Here is a 13,192-nt window from a genome sequence, read left to right on the forward strand (position 1 = left end):
GTCCGTGTGAAGCCTCCTCTTTGTGACGTAGGTAATTGATACATGATTGGAAGTTAAAGTCCTCCACACTTTCTGTTGGAGCACACAGCCAGTTACCCATTAGCTCTCTAAATAATACGACTCTCAGCATTTAATAGTTGTAGAGATTCTACATGTGGATATAAATGGTGGATAGTGGTCAGTGTTTTCAAATGTATCCTGTTAAGTACGGATAGTAGAGTGAGGTACATCACTGTAACAACACTGGAGAAGCACCACAGCTCTGATCAATGGAAAACACAGGAACAAGATTCAAACGTGCCACTCCTACTCAGAGCCCCTTGTGTCTATATGAGAGTACCAGCTACTTTTATTTCCTGTAATAAACTCTCACTTAAAGCAGAATGGAAATGGCATCCACATTACACAGCTTCCGCTTCAGCCATCAGCCCAGAGTGCTGTGGAAAAGCCTGTCCAATGAATCCACCACTCTATATTACAGGGGCTACAGACTCACCTGTGATAGAGGGAAATGCTCCAGGAACATTGGATAGAGTCGTTTTGTTTAAAGTTCTTGGGAAAAGTCAACATGTTGTATTGCAAATCATTTAGTTTTGTTTTTTAACGTTTCCAGGATATTTCTGATATATTTATTTATATTTGTAACATTCCATCTATGTCTTTGCTTTGATGACTCACTGTTGTTGTGTTTTCAGATGATGTTGTGATATTTATTTTATTTTACTTGGAGCTAAACATAAAAGTGGGATTTATGGGGACATGGAACTGCTCAGTAAGGGCATGTTAGAAGAACAATAAATAACCTCTTCATAATGCATTATAAACATATGTATAACACCTTATAAGCTATATATAATGCATTATAAACATATGTATAACACCTTATAAGCTATATATAATGCATTATAAACATATGTATAACACCTTATAAGCTATATATAATGCATTATAAACATATGTATAACACCTTATAAGCTATATATAATGCAATATAAATGTATGTTCATGCAATATTGAGAGGGCACTCATAGAAAGTGTAACCAAAAACATCTACATTGACACTTGATTGAGCTGTGCTGACAATAGATAGCTATGTATTTAGTGATAATGATGTCAGACTGTGTGTGTGCGTGTGTGTGTGTGTGTGTGTGCGTCTGCGTGCGTGTGCGTGCGTTTGCGTGTGTGCGTGCCTGCGTGAGTGGGTGCGTGTGTGTGTGTGCGTGTTGCCAGTGGAGGTCAATAATTGATGGGAGGGAGAGGGGGAGGGGCAGAAGGAGGGGTGTTGGGGTTGACTGGAGGGTTGCCAGCCACCCAGCCCTGTCGATTCTGTAGATAAAACCAATGGGAGGAAAATAAAAGCCGGAGCTCATTGGGCAGAGCGGGAGGAGAAGGCCATAAAGAGAGAAATGAAGACTAATGGGGATATTATTGGCCCTGGAGATGGGACACAAATGAGAGGCTGATGGGTGGGGAAGGATGGGGCGGTGGGGCTGAGAGGAACAGGGAGGGACAGTGTAGGGGACAATGACTAATGACAGTCCTGTCCTATAATCAGAGCACCCTCCTCCCTCAGTGAGCTACTGTAGGATGTCCTCAGTCTGCTCCTCAGCCCGGATAGCCAACACATCAACCACAGGCTCCGCTAGCCTCCACAACCAGGTGGAGCACAAAGGAGAAACCTCACACACAATGCTGTATACACACACACACATGTTTTTACATTTGAGTCATTTAGCAGACTCTCTTATCCAGAGTGGCTTACAGTTAGTGAATTCACTTCAGGATAGCTGGGTGGGACAACCACATACAGTCATAGTAGCTACATTTGTCCTCAATAAAGTAGCTATCAGCAAACTCAGACGTAGTAAGAGGCAAAGTCAAGTGCAAGTGTTAGTTTGAGAGAGGTGCTGTGGGATTATTTAAGATTGTCTTTGTAGAGGGAGGGTTTCAGATCTTTTCAGAAGATGGGCAGGGAAGTCTGCTGTCCTAGCGTCATACACAGACAAGACAAGACAAGACAACACCAGACCAGGCCAGACCAGACCAGACCAGACTGACTACAGGCATGCAACATACACTCTCTCAGAAATCTGTGGGACTGAAGGTGGGATTGAGACTGTGGCCTGGTCAGTGAGAACTTTTGTTGTCAGCTCAGGGTACTACTCTGTTCTAACACAGAGAACCAGTCAGTGATCAGTACGCACAACGCACCTCCACTCAGTCTCTCCAACCCACTGTTTTCATCACACTACTTAATTCTCCCCATCTGATGCAAATGCCCACAGCAAAATAACAACAAATGGATTTGAAATTGAGATTGTATTTTTCATTATGCCTTTCTACTCTACACGCAGATGGAAGGGGTTACAAGAGCAAATGGCACTTATTGTTTTCCAAGCATTCATTCTGTTTTTACTCTTCATTACGGGTATATTTGTTTGAGAGGTACAATTCCAGTGTTTGTTTTGAGCGGTATGTGTTTCTGTCTTTGTTCTCATAGTGTCTATGCTCTGAGGGGAATAACACACAGAGAATGAACGAGTGGCACAGCAGTGAAAACCTGAGGTCATTAGAAGTGGCCCTCAGACATAAATTACCTTGTTAATGTACAGCTAATCATCCAGGCAGACTAAGGGCCGGGCCGTGAGGCCGGTGGGGATGAGGATTTGAATGCATGCGTGGCGACCATGAAGTCTCATCAAAACTGAATTGACATAAACAATCAGAGAACAGTGGTAGAGGTGTCTGTTTCTCCAGAGAGAGAGAGGCTGCCACAGCTGAAGACTGAGAGCTCAAACCAAATGAATGACAATGTACACACTTAAACAACAGGTGATTATACACGGACACGCAAACGTATCCACACATAGCACAAACGTGTGCAAACACTCTCCTTTCTTATTCTGTGTGTGAACAGACACAGGGATAAGCACAGGCACACGCACAGGCAAACACACACACGCACACATACACACACACAATATCCCCAAAGGGATAATACAGTCTTTATATTACACTTCATCATGCAGTGTGAGCATTCAGTGATGTATTCTGGATACCTTATTGAGGATGACGTGTGCTGTAGATTTCATGTGGACCAATTTTGTGGAGGAAAAACACGGTGTAAATCAAGTGCGCAGGGCAATTTCCCAAAGTACCTTCCCAACCCCATGACACTGCAGTGAAGGGATGAGGTGCAGAGAGAGCCCCGGGGTACAGTGAAGGGATGAGGTGCAGAGAGAGCCCCTGGGTGCAGTGAAGGGATGAGGAACAGAGAGAGCCCCAGGGTGAAGGGATGAGGTGCAGAGAGAGCCCTGGGGTGCAGTGAAGGGATGAGGTACAGAGAGAGCCCCGGGGTGAAGGGATGAGATGCAGAGAGAGCCCCGGGGTGCAGTGAAGGGATGAGGAACAGAGAGAGAGCCCTGGGGTGCAGTGAAGGGATGAGGTGCAGAGAGAGCCCTGGGGTGAAGGGATGAGGTGCAGAGAGAGCCCCGGGTGCAGTGAAGGGATGAGGAACAGAGAGAGCCCTGGAGTGCAGTAAAGGGATGAGGTGCAGAGAGAGCCCCGGGTGCAGTGAAGGGATGAGGTGCAGAGAGAGCCCCGGGTGCAGTGAAGGGATAAGGTGCAGAGAGAGCCCCGGGTGCAGTGAAGGGATGAGGTGCAGAGAGAGCCCCGGGGTGAAGGGGTGAGATGCAGAGAGAGCCCCGGGTGCAGTGAAGGGATGAGGTGCAGAGAGAGCCCCGGGGTACTTGGCAGACTCAATAGAAGTGTCAAACTCTCTTATAGGGGAGTTTTTACCACCAATCTGACGTGATGCAGACTCTCAACAGAGGAACTTTAAAGCACAGATGCACTTTTGTGCCTCTGCCTCGTCTAACTGTAAATCTCTCACAGCTCTCTCTCTCTCTCTCTCTCTCTCTCTCTCTCTCTCTCTCTCTCTCTCTCTCTCTCTCTCTCCCCCACATTCAAATATTTGGTGATTTGGACAATCAATTGATGTTCACAAAATAGGTTTCGGAAGAGAGGGTTTCAGAATCACCTACATTTATTCACCTTATGCTTTCTGGTCACATAGTCAGGTAACCTGAGTGAAACATGGGCCTCAGGGGGAATTGGTTGTGTAGAAGCAACACGAGTTGTGTTGGAGCAACATCCAATCACAAAACCAATGTTTCACACAAAAAATGCCTTGAAAAAAAATGATTCCTCCTCTCTAGACTCTCTTCTCTGAAATGGAGGTTTGATAACATATACACACTCACTCTCATACTCACATAAACACACGCACGCACGCACACACACACACACACACACACAGACAGACACACACACACACAGACACACACACACACACACAGACAGACAGACAGACAGACAGACAGACAGACACACACACACACACACACACACATTTTTCAGCGTCTCTCGTTCCATTTCCTTGAATTATAATATTTAATCCAAAATGGAATAGAAATTGGTCAATGAAGCAATTATATAATTTATCATGAACGTAGGTAGAGAGAATAAATTATAATGAAAACATTAAAAACAATCACAACTTTACCAATCATTTGACAGGGTGAGGTTGATCACATTCATAATGCTTTTACATTAATGCATACATGTATTTACATTTTAAAAACAAGGCTTTCCATTCTGTTATATTCTATAGGAAGTTTTCGATTCAGACACATCAACATTACTCAACAGATGTGTTTTAATGCTCCAGTTCAAGGGCATTAGAGAATCATGTACAGTACATGAAGGTGCAATCAATACACGATGCATTGATTGCACCAGGGCTGCATAAGTGGAATATTTCAGTCTCCACTGATTTGTATTCACTCACTCTACCCATCCGTTTATGTATAATCTGCTGTGTCCTCAACTTTGGATGTATGGTAGGGATAATATATTTCTTATAGGCTATATGGAAAATAGTATAGGGAAGCAAATACAGTAGAGAGAGAGAGACAGAGAGAGAGCGAGAGAGAGAGAGAGAGAGAGAGAGAGACAGAGAGAGACAGAGACAGAGACAGAGGCAGAGAGAGAGAGAGAGAGAGAGAGAGAGAGAGAGATCAACACTCATCCGTACACACAGTAAAGACATCAGTCGTTTTTCCCTTTCATGCTTGTGTCAAAGGAGATTAACACAGGTAGAGAGAGCCTACTATAGCACACCCTAAGCCCTGACATTCATTCACACAGCTGCACCGAACGTGTTACATAACATCGTCGCAAAGTACACCATGTAACTTTGTTATTCTATGCTAACATTTAGAGCTGTTTCACCATGTCAATGCAGCAGAACATCCTCTCCTTATTGCAGCCTGCCTGGCTGTCTCCTTCAGAGAAGCGCAGCTGATCCAGTGTAGTGATGTGTAACCTAGCAGAGTGGAGAGAGCCTGGCCCTGCCTGGAGTCACGTGAACACATTCCATTTGAATCAAAGACAGCTCTAAGCACTGCAGAGCACTGAGCAGCAGCAGACTGTTGCCGTGGAGATTAGCTATGCGGGCCTCTTCACTAGCGGATCAACGCAGAAGGGTGACATGGTTAAAGATATAAATAAATATAAATAAATCTTTGCAAATTAAAGCCTAATGCCTGCCTCCCTCTCTGTCCTCCCTCCCTCCCTGTCCACCCTCCCTCCCCTCCCTCCCTCCCTCCATCTTTATCTCTCTCTCTCCCTCTATTTATCTCTCTCTTCCTCCTTCTCCCTCTCCCTCTCTATCTCTCTCTATTTATCTCTCTCTTCCTCCTCCCTCTCTATCTCTCTCTATTTATCTCTCTCTTCCTCCTTCTCCCTCTCCCTATTTATCTCTCTCCCTCTCTCTCTCTCTATTTATCTCTCTCTTCCTCCTTCTCCCTCTCCCTCTCTATCTCTCTCTATTTATCTCTCTCTTCCTCCTCCCTCTCTATCTCTCTCTATTTATCTCTCTCTTCCTCCTTCTCCCTCTCCCTATTTATCTCTCTCCCTCTCTCTCTCTCTATTTATCTCTCTCTTCCTCCTTCTCCCTCTCCCTCTCTCTACCCTCTCTCTGAGAGAAGCACTTGTTTGTACCGCTGGGATCATTTAAAAGTATAATTTATTGATAATGAAGTGGGGAAAGCTTTGATATGGCAGAACAAGGTGGATTAAGCAGACAGAAGAGAGCATGCTGTGCTACATTTTCAGGGGCTCCAAGTGTTTACTATACTGACATCTCTCTCTCCCTTCTTCACACTCTCACTTTGTCCCTGTGGGACATTCATTACAGCTTTGTGTCAAAATGTAATAATAGAGACAAACACAAGATATTTTATTCATAAAGTAAACAAGATAGTGATACAAATGTCTGCAAGGAAATGGTTAGCAAGCAATGGATGCTTAGAGACAGATAGGCTGACTCACCAACTCCAGTCATGTTTTCTGTCCCCAGGGGAAAGTAGAATGCTACTCTCAGCCAGGTTGTTATGTGTTTTCCAGTCTCACTGTTATCCACACTAACACATTTGTTTATTTATTAATAAATCAAATGCAAATGAGGAGGAATATTATCAAGGCAAACAAGCACAAATACAAACACGGGGCTGTAAAAAACGCGATATTCATGAAGTCATTTCTAATCCCGTAGAATGGTACTTTGCCAGTAGTGTATAATTCCTCCAGGCCTTTGAAGGTGTTAGACAAAATGGAGTATGGCACCTGGAGAATGGGAGTGATTATACAGTAACAGAATGAAATGTCACTCATGAAAACCTGTAATCCACAGAATGCCTTTTTACTCTTTTCATCTATTTAAATAACTGTTATGGATACAGTCATAGGCCTACAGTACTATACACACTAGGCTACTCTGTATCTACTCTTCTCTCTCTCTCTGCGTTAAGTTCTTTCAAATGGATAATGTTTATCAGTAGAAGTGAAAGAGGAAGTCCTGTAATGTTTGCCACTGCATCCTGTGAGAAACAGTATATGCCGATGTAGACAGCTCTCACAAGAGCTGACCTTGATCTATAAAACACAGCTGTTTTCTCACCTTCCTTTTTTCATTTCTTCTCTCTCATTAGACCTGGGTTCAAATGCTATTTGAAATTATTTCAAGTACTTTAGATATGCTTGATTGAGCTTGCAATGCGCAAGAGAACCTAGAGTAGGCGCAAAAGTGCAAATCCTGTCCATCCAGCAATCCAGGCAGGCTTAAGCAAACACTCATAATACCTGAAATATTTCATATAGTATTTGAACCCAGGCCTGCTTCTCATGCAGTAAGCAGATGCATGCACTGTATACAGTACATGAGCCCTCCCTCAAACACTCATGACAGAACCCGGTCTTCCTCTGCTACAGTAAGGGTCAGGTGCAACACTGCAACCAACATAACCTTATACCACAGCCTTTGAGCAGAGACCTGCAAGCTAAACCAACAGACTCATCCTATAGCGACATTGCAGGGTAAGGAGATTCTAGTGAACTTACTAGAGCAATAAGGAGATTCTAGTGAACTTACTAGAGCAATAAGGAGATTCTAGTGAACTTACTAGAGCAATAAGGAGATTCTAGTGAACTTACTAGAGCAATAAGGAGATTCTAGTGAACTTACTAGAGCAATAAGGAGATTCTAGTGAACTTACTAGAGCAATAAGGAGATTCTAGTGAACTTACTAGAGCAATAAGGAGATTCTAGTGAACTTACTAGAGCAATAAGGAGATTCTAGTGAACTTACTAGAGCAATAAGGAGATTCTAGTGAACTTACTAGAGCAATAAGGAGATTCTAGTGAACTTACTAGAGCAATTGATACATTTTAGTGCTGGATAAAAAACAGATGGAGATGTTCTTGGAAATATATACAGTTTTGTCGATAATCAAATGTTATCCGTTTTATATATGATAAGCAAATTTTGTCACTATGTTTCGGAAGAATTTATAATATTTGACATGTAATCACTTGTCATAGATAACCCTTAATTGGTGTTCAGCATGGCCAATCACACCAGCGTCCTGAGATGCATCCTGCTGCTGCTATTGGCCGTCACTCTGGCCTCGGCTTTGAGAACATTGGACACGAATGAAGAGCTGGAGAAGACTGGCTTCGGGACCCCGCCCCCTCGCCACGGCCTCAAACTACTCCTCTGGTATGTCCAGACCTGCATCGACAACAACATGGTGTCTCTCTGTGACCCCAGGGAGGGAGCATACGGGTTCCATATGTTCAAGAACTATAAACTGTTACTCCCCAAACTGAAAGACCAGAACCTGTACACCTACTACACCATTGGTAACCTCCATTCCCACGGTGCAGAGAACCTGCCCTATGAAGTGAGGCAATACTATGACAAGGACAACCTCCTCAGCAACCAGGACAGGGTGTTGGTGAAGTACAACCAGAACAACAATCACATCGACAAGATCTACATCTCAGAGCACTACAAGCAACGCAAGACGTACATGATCGGGCCCAATCTTCTCTCCTCTCTCAGACAGCCCAGCTGGCTTGCAATGATATGATAGTATGAATATCTAATCTGTACATTATGCTATTCACTGTTGTTTTTCTTGACATAAACCTGATGGCATTACTAAACCTGTAACATGTCAACCTGACTTCATGGGTGATGTGTTTACTGTAACTTTCTGTTTCCTTTACAGACACGCTATAGAAATGCATTTTTACAGACAGAACATTGCGATTCTGAGTGCACTGAAATCAAGTTAATTTATGTTTGCTATAATGCAGGTCAGTTTAGCACATTGACCAATGTCCTTGTTCAATCATTCCTATTGATGTTGATTCAACTGATGACTTACATGGCTATAAAATGTGAAAGTAATGCAAAAGAGGGTATATTTTTGTTGTTGTTTCCGATTGTTTCATGCTACTTCTTATACAATTTTAGAAGTGATGATCACAGAGTGACAGTGTTCTCTATGCCAGTGGCGGTCGGTTCCTTTCAAGTTGAGGGAGGACGATGATTTTTTTTATGAGCAAGGCCTTATTTCTGTTACAGCATATTAGATGTCTGTCATTCATATTCCATTCACCCAGCTCAAAGTAACATTGATAGGTTTAGGCTACTTACTACATGATACTCAAATTTTCCGTATACCCATCATGAGGTTGCTACAATCTAGCGTATGAATGAAAGTTTACAACCTAGATGCACAGGTCGAGAGAAATTTGAATATTCAAGGTGACAGACATTGACACATTCAATATCACCTTGCACACTCTTGCCTGCATCTAGCTGATCTAGGGTGTAACCATTAGTCCAACAGTTGCAAACAAGAGTTTCTATTGGACAAATTCAGGTATGTTTATCCCCATTGTGTTTCGTTTGCTTCCATTTAAGTAATGTTTTCAACAGAATCGGCAGAATGAATAAACCGCGGATCACACACAAAAGCAGTTCACTTTCATAGCAGCCAGATCGTTGTATAAAGAGTGTTCAATAATTCCTTATCACACCTACGCGCTCTCCTCCTCTCACCTTTTCCCTTCTCTTGTGTTCTTCAGTGCACAACACATCAGCTGTCTGTGACCAGGCGAAAAAACCTTTCCAAGTCAGACCTTCATATTACGTTGTTGTCACCATATTAGCTAACATGAAGTCAACACCATAGCTACAAGAACTAACGCATTAGTAAACCCACTACAATCATGAAGTACAGTGTTGCAAGCAGTTTAGCAGTTACACTGGCAGCCCCGGTGGCAATAAATTAATACAACCAAAAGCTTACCTTGACTTGGAAAAGTTCCATAGCCAGCTAGGTAACATAGCATCCTTCTCTGTTTGAGCCGAGTGTTTGAGTAGGCTAACTAGCTAGCTAGCTGCATTTTCAAGCTAAGTAAGTGAAAATGAAAGTGAAAAAATACTAAATATAGCTATATCTCGCTCACTTGCTTCTCCTTTGTTTTTGAAGGAATTAATTTGCTCAAAACTGTTCAACTATTTTTTTCTCTCTCTTTGTGGTCAACAACTCACATTTTAAGCAGTGCAGTGCTAGCTAGCTGTAGCTTATGCTTTCATTCTCTCTCATTTTCATTCATTCTCTGATCCTTTGATCAGATGTACAACATGTCAGTTTATGCTGAAAAAGCTTTGATAGGTTGGAGGACATCCTCCGGAAGTTGTCATAATTACTGTGTATGTCTATGGAAGGGGGTGAGAACCATGAGCCTCCTAGGTTTTGCATTGAAGTCAATGTATGCAGAGGAGGACGGAAACTAGCTGTCCTCCGGCTACACCATGATGCTACCCTACAGAGTGCTGTTGAGGCTACTGTAGTGTTTTAATCAATTATTTGGTGATGTGAATGTATTTAGTATAGGTATATCTAAAAAAACTAAGATTACTTTTTTAATGTTTCACTGTTTTTATTTTTATGAAATTCACTAAGGATGGTGGTCCTCACCTTCTTCCTCTGAGGAGCCTCCACTGCTCTGTGCTCAACCAAGCCTGACACCACCTTGAAGGGGAAGTTTTGGTGGTGGTGTTGTTTCTACTGGGGCTTTTGCAGTGTAATACCAGGTCCTTTGACATATACCACTTAAGTTTCTGTTCATCGTTTAAAATTAACACTTCTCTATTCACCACTTTCTCCACTCACCCTGAGAGTAATCGTCTTTCCTCAACATAGCTTAGAAAATCGTCTTAGTGTGGCATTAGTTTATCTGTAGTGCAGAGAGAGAGAGAGAGGGGGGGGGAGAGGGGGGAGAGGGAGAGAGAGAGAGAGACAGAGAGACAGAGAGAGAGAGATTAAAATGGATAGAGAGCTAAAGATATAAAAATGACTCTATGAACAGCTCATAGAGGATGAGAAATAGCATGTTTACTGAAATGAATAAGGATAGCAGGAGATACAACCATGAGTAATGGTTTTAGTGTGAGACCACATGTCCATATGACTGTTTTAATGTCCCAGTACACAATATGTAGTGTAATAGTCTACTCAGGTCAGTGGATTGCTATCATAATCTCAGTACAGACCTTTGACCATTATCCAAACAGATGAGTTAAAACATTGGCACAACTCTACATTTAACATATTTCTGTATTTTACTAATAGACAACATTTGAGTTGTTTCCCAGTAAAGAAAAAAAATGCTATCCTAGTTTTATAGCTATTACACAATACAAGAAAGAATGTAATTTGATCAATTGTAGAATGAGGGAGAAACAGCTTTCTTTCTTCTGCAACCCTCTCTCTCTCTCCTCCAATGCTCCCTACACTCCTACAGTAACTCCAGACCTGAGAAAGACCTGAGAAAGCCAAGCTAAGCCATGCCTCTACTTCTACTCATTCATCTTGAGCTCTGCTATGCTGCCTCAGGGAGGACACCAATTTTGCAGATGTACTTTTCCTTCAGGCCATATTCAGATTTGATTTGATACTCCCACTGAGAATGTTATGGCGCTCCTGAAAAGAGCCATGGGTAAATAAGTCCAGTGTGGCCAGATAATTTATAGGGGCTCCTGTCAATACAAACTGTTGAGGTGTTGATGGGGCTCTGTGTGTGTGTGTGTGTGTGTGTGTGTGTGTGTGTGTGTGTGTGTGTGTGTGTGTGTGTGTGTGTGTGTGTGTGTGTGTGTGTGTGTGTGTGTGTGTGTGTGTGTGTGTGTGTGTGTGTGTGTGTGTGTGTGTGTGTGTGTGTGTGTGTGTGTGTGTGTGTGCATGTGCGTGCCTGTGTGCTCCTATAAATGCATTATGAATTACATTCATTTGTGAGATGTAAGTGTACACACCATGAACACACCCGGCAGAATTAAACACACACACACACACACCCACACACACACACACGCACACACACACACACGATACAGATCAGTGATGTTCTACATATTATACTCTTCTCTCATCGTCCTTGTGCCTCTGTCTCCCTTTTTGTTCTCTCTAAATGAGAATTAAATCAAGTCAGATTAAAGGCAGCGCTTGGAGGAGCACATGGCTCTGATGTGTCTGTCCGTGCTTAACAGGAGACAGGTTTTTCTCTTTCTGCACTAGCTGCCTGGGCGGATGGGGGGCGTCCGTCTGACTCCGAGCAGCACTTTGACAGAATTCTAAAGCGGCAGAATGAACAGATGTCTCCCAATGATTAATGTGCCTCTCTTCTTCTCCTCTGAAGAGCTGCATGCCTGTGCATCTCTTACCCTTCTCTCTTTCTCTCTCTCTATCCTCCTTCTTATAGTCACTCTGTAAAGCTAGTTTGTTCACTTTCTTCTCTCTCTTTCTCTGCCCCCCTCTTGCTCTCTGTCTTTCCCAAGTCCATCCTTCATTTAACTTTCTCTTAATCTTGTCTCACAGATATGAGGCCTATCAGAGGTGGGGTTATAGGGGCATGGAGTGATATAAAGGTTTTTTTAATGGACAAAATAATGGGTTATAGCGTCTTGGAGAGTTAGGCGATGTGTGGTAGGATGATATGAGGTGAGAATATAATATGGGCTGAGATGGCTGTGGATAGTCATGTAGGGTGGGACTGCTTTGTTGAATAGAAATACACTGGAATGATGGTATGTTAGTTCCGCATACATTTCCATAGGAAGGTGCAAATGAGGAAGTTTAATGACATAAGGGTGAGAGAGCTATCACAAAGCTTCCAGAGAGAACAGCACTGGACTGCTTCACTTCATAGATGTAGTTATATGCATGTAGCGTGTTGGAGATATGGGGGTAGACAGGCTGTGAAGGACAGAGGATGGTTGAGGGCTCTTGGAATAAGACCGGTTAGTGTGTACTGATGATTACACACGAAATCCAAGAACCAGAAACAAAAAGAGGTAAGTCAGGCGCTTCTCTCCTTGGAACATAGAGGGCAGAATAGCAGTGTGGGTAGGTTTGATGAGACTCATAGTGTAACCCTGACCCCTATTGTTTCTAGAGCAGACCTCCTAGTCATTGGATTGCCTTCTTTAAGACACTTCCCTTTTTCATCTCTGTTTCTTCACAAACCACATGACAACTGGAGCATTACTCCAACATGTTCCTTTTTTTAAGGGTTTCAGCCCCATTCAAATATTGTTATAATTTATGAGAGCAAAACACACATAGAGAGACACACACAGAGAGATGCACACATTGTAGCCTATTCTATACTTTATGTCTCTCTCTCTCTTTCTCCCCTCGGTCTCAATCTCTCTATCCATCTCTTTTGAGACAGGCCTCTCGCAGCAGACCTTTGTCTCCCCCTGCAGGTCAGTCTGAG

At 42.9% G+C, this 13,192-nt stretch overlaps 1 protein-coding gene across 1 annotated transcript; it reads left to right on the forward strand.

The window, feature by feature from the left end:
* The first annotated feature begins 7,293 nt into the window (after window positions 1-7,293).
* On the forward strand, window positions 7,294-8,823 carry si:ch211-198c19.1 (uncharacterized protein LOC100151013 homolog). The gene is made up of 2 exons (XM_042304832.1): window positions 7,294-7,437; window positions 7,943-8,823. Exon 2 carries the CDS (start codon window positions 7,966-7,968, stop codon window positions 8,491-8,493), a length of 528 nt encoding a protein of 175 aa, XP_042160766.1. The 5' UTR covers window positions 7,294-7,437; window positions 7,943-7,965; the 3' UTR covers window positions 8,494-8,823.
* Window positions 8,824-13,192: the final 4,369 nt, after the last annotated feature.

The sequence above is a fragment of the Oncorhynchus tshawytscha genome, linkage group LG23, assembly GCF_018296145.1.
Source record: "Oncorhynchus tshawytscha isolate Ot180627B linkage group LG23, Otsh_v2.0, whole genome shotgun sequence".
NCBI lineage: Eukaryota > Metazoa > Chordata > Actinopteri > Salmoniformes > Salmonidae > Oncorhynchus > Oncorhynchus tshawytscha.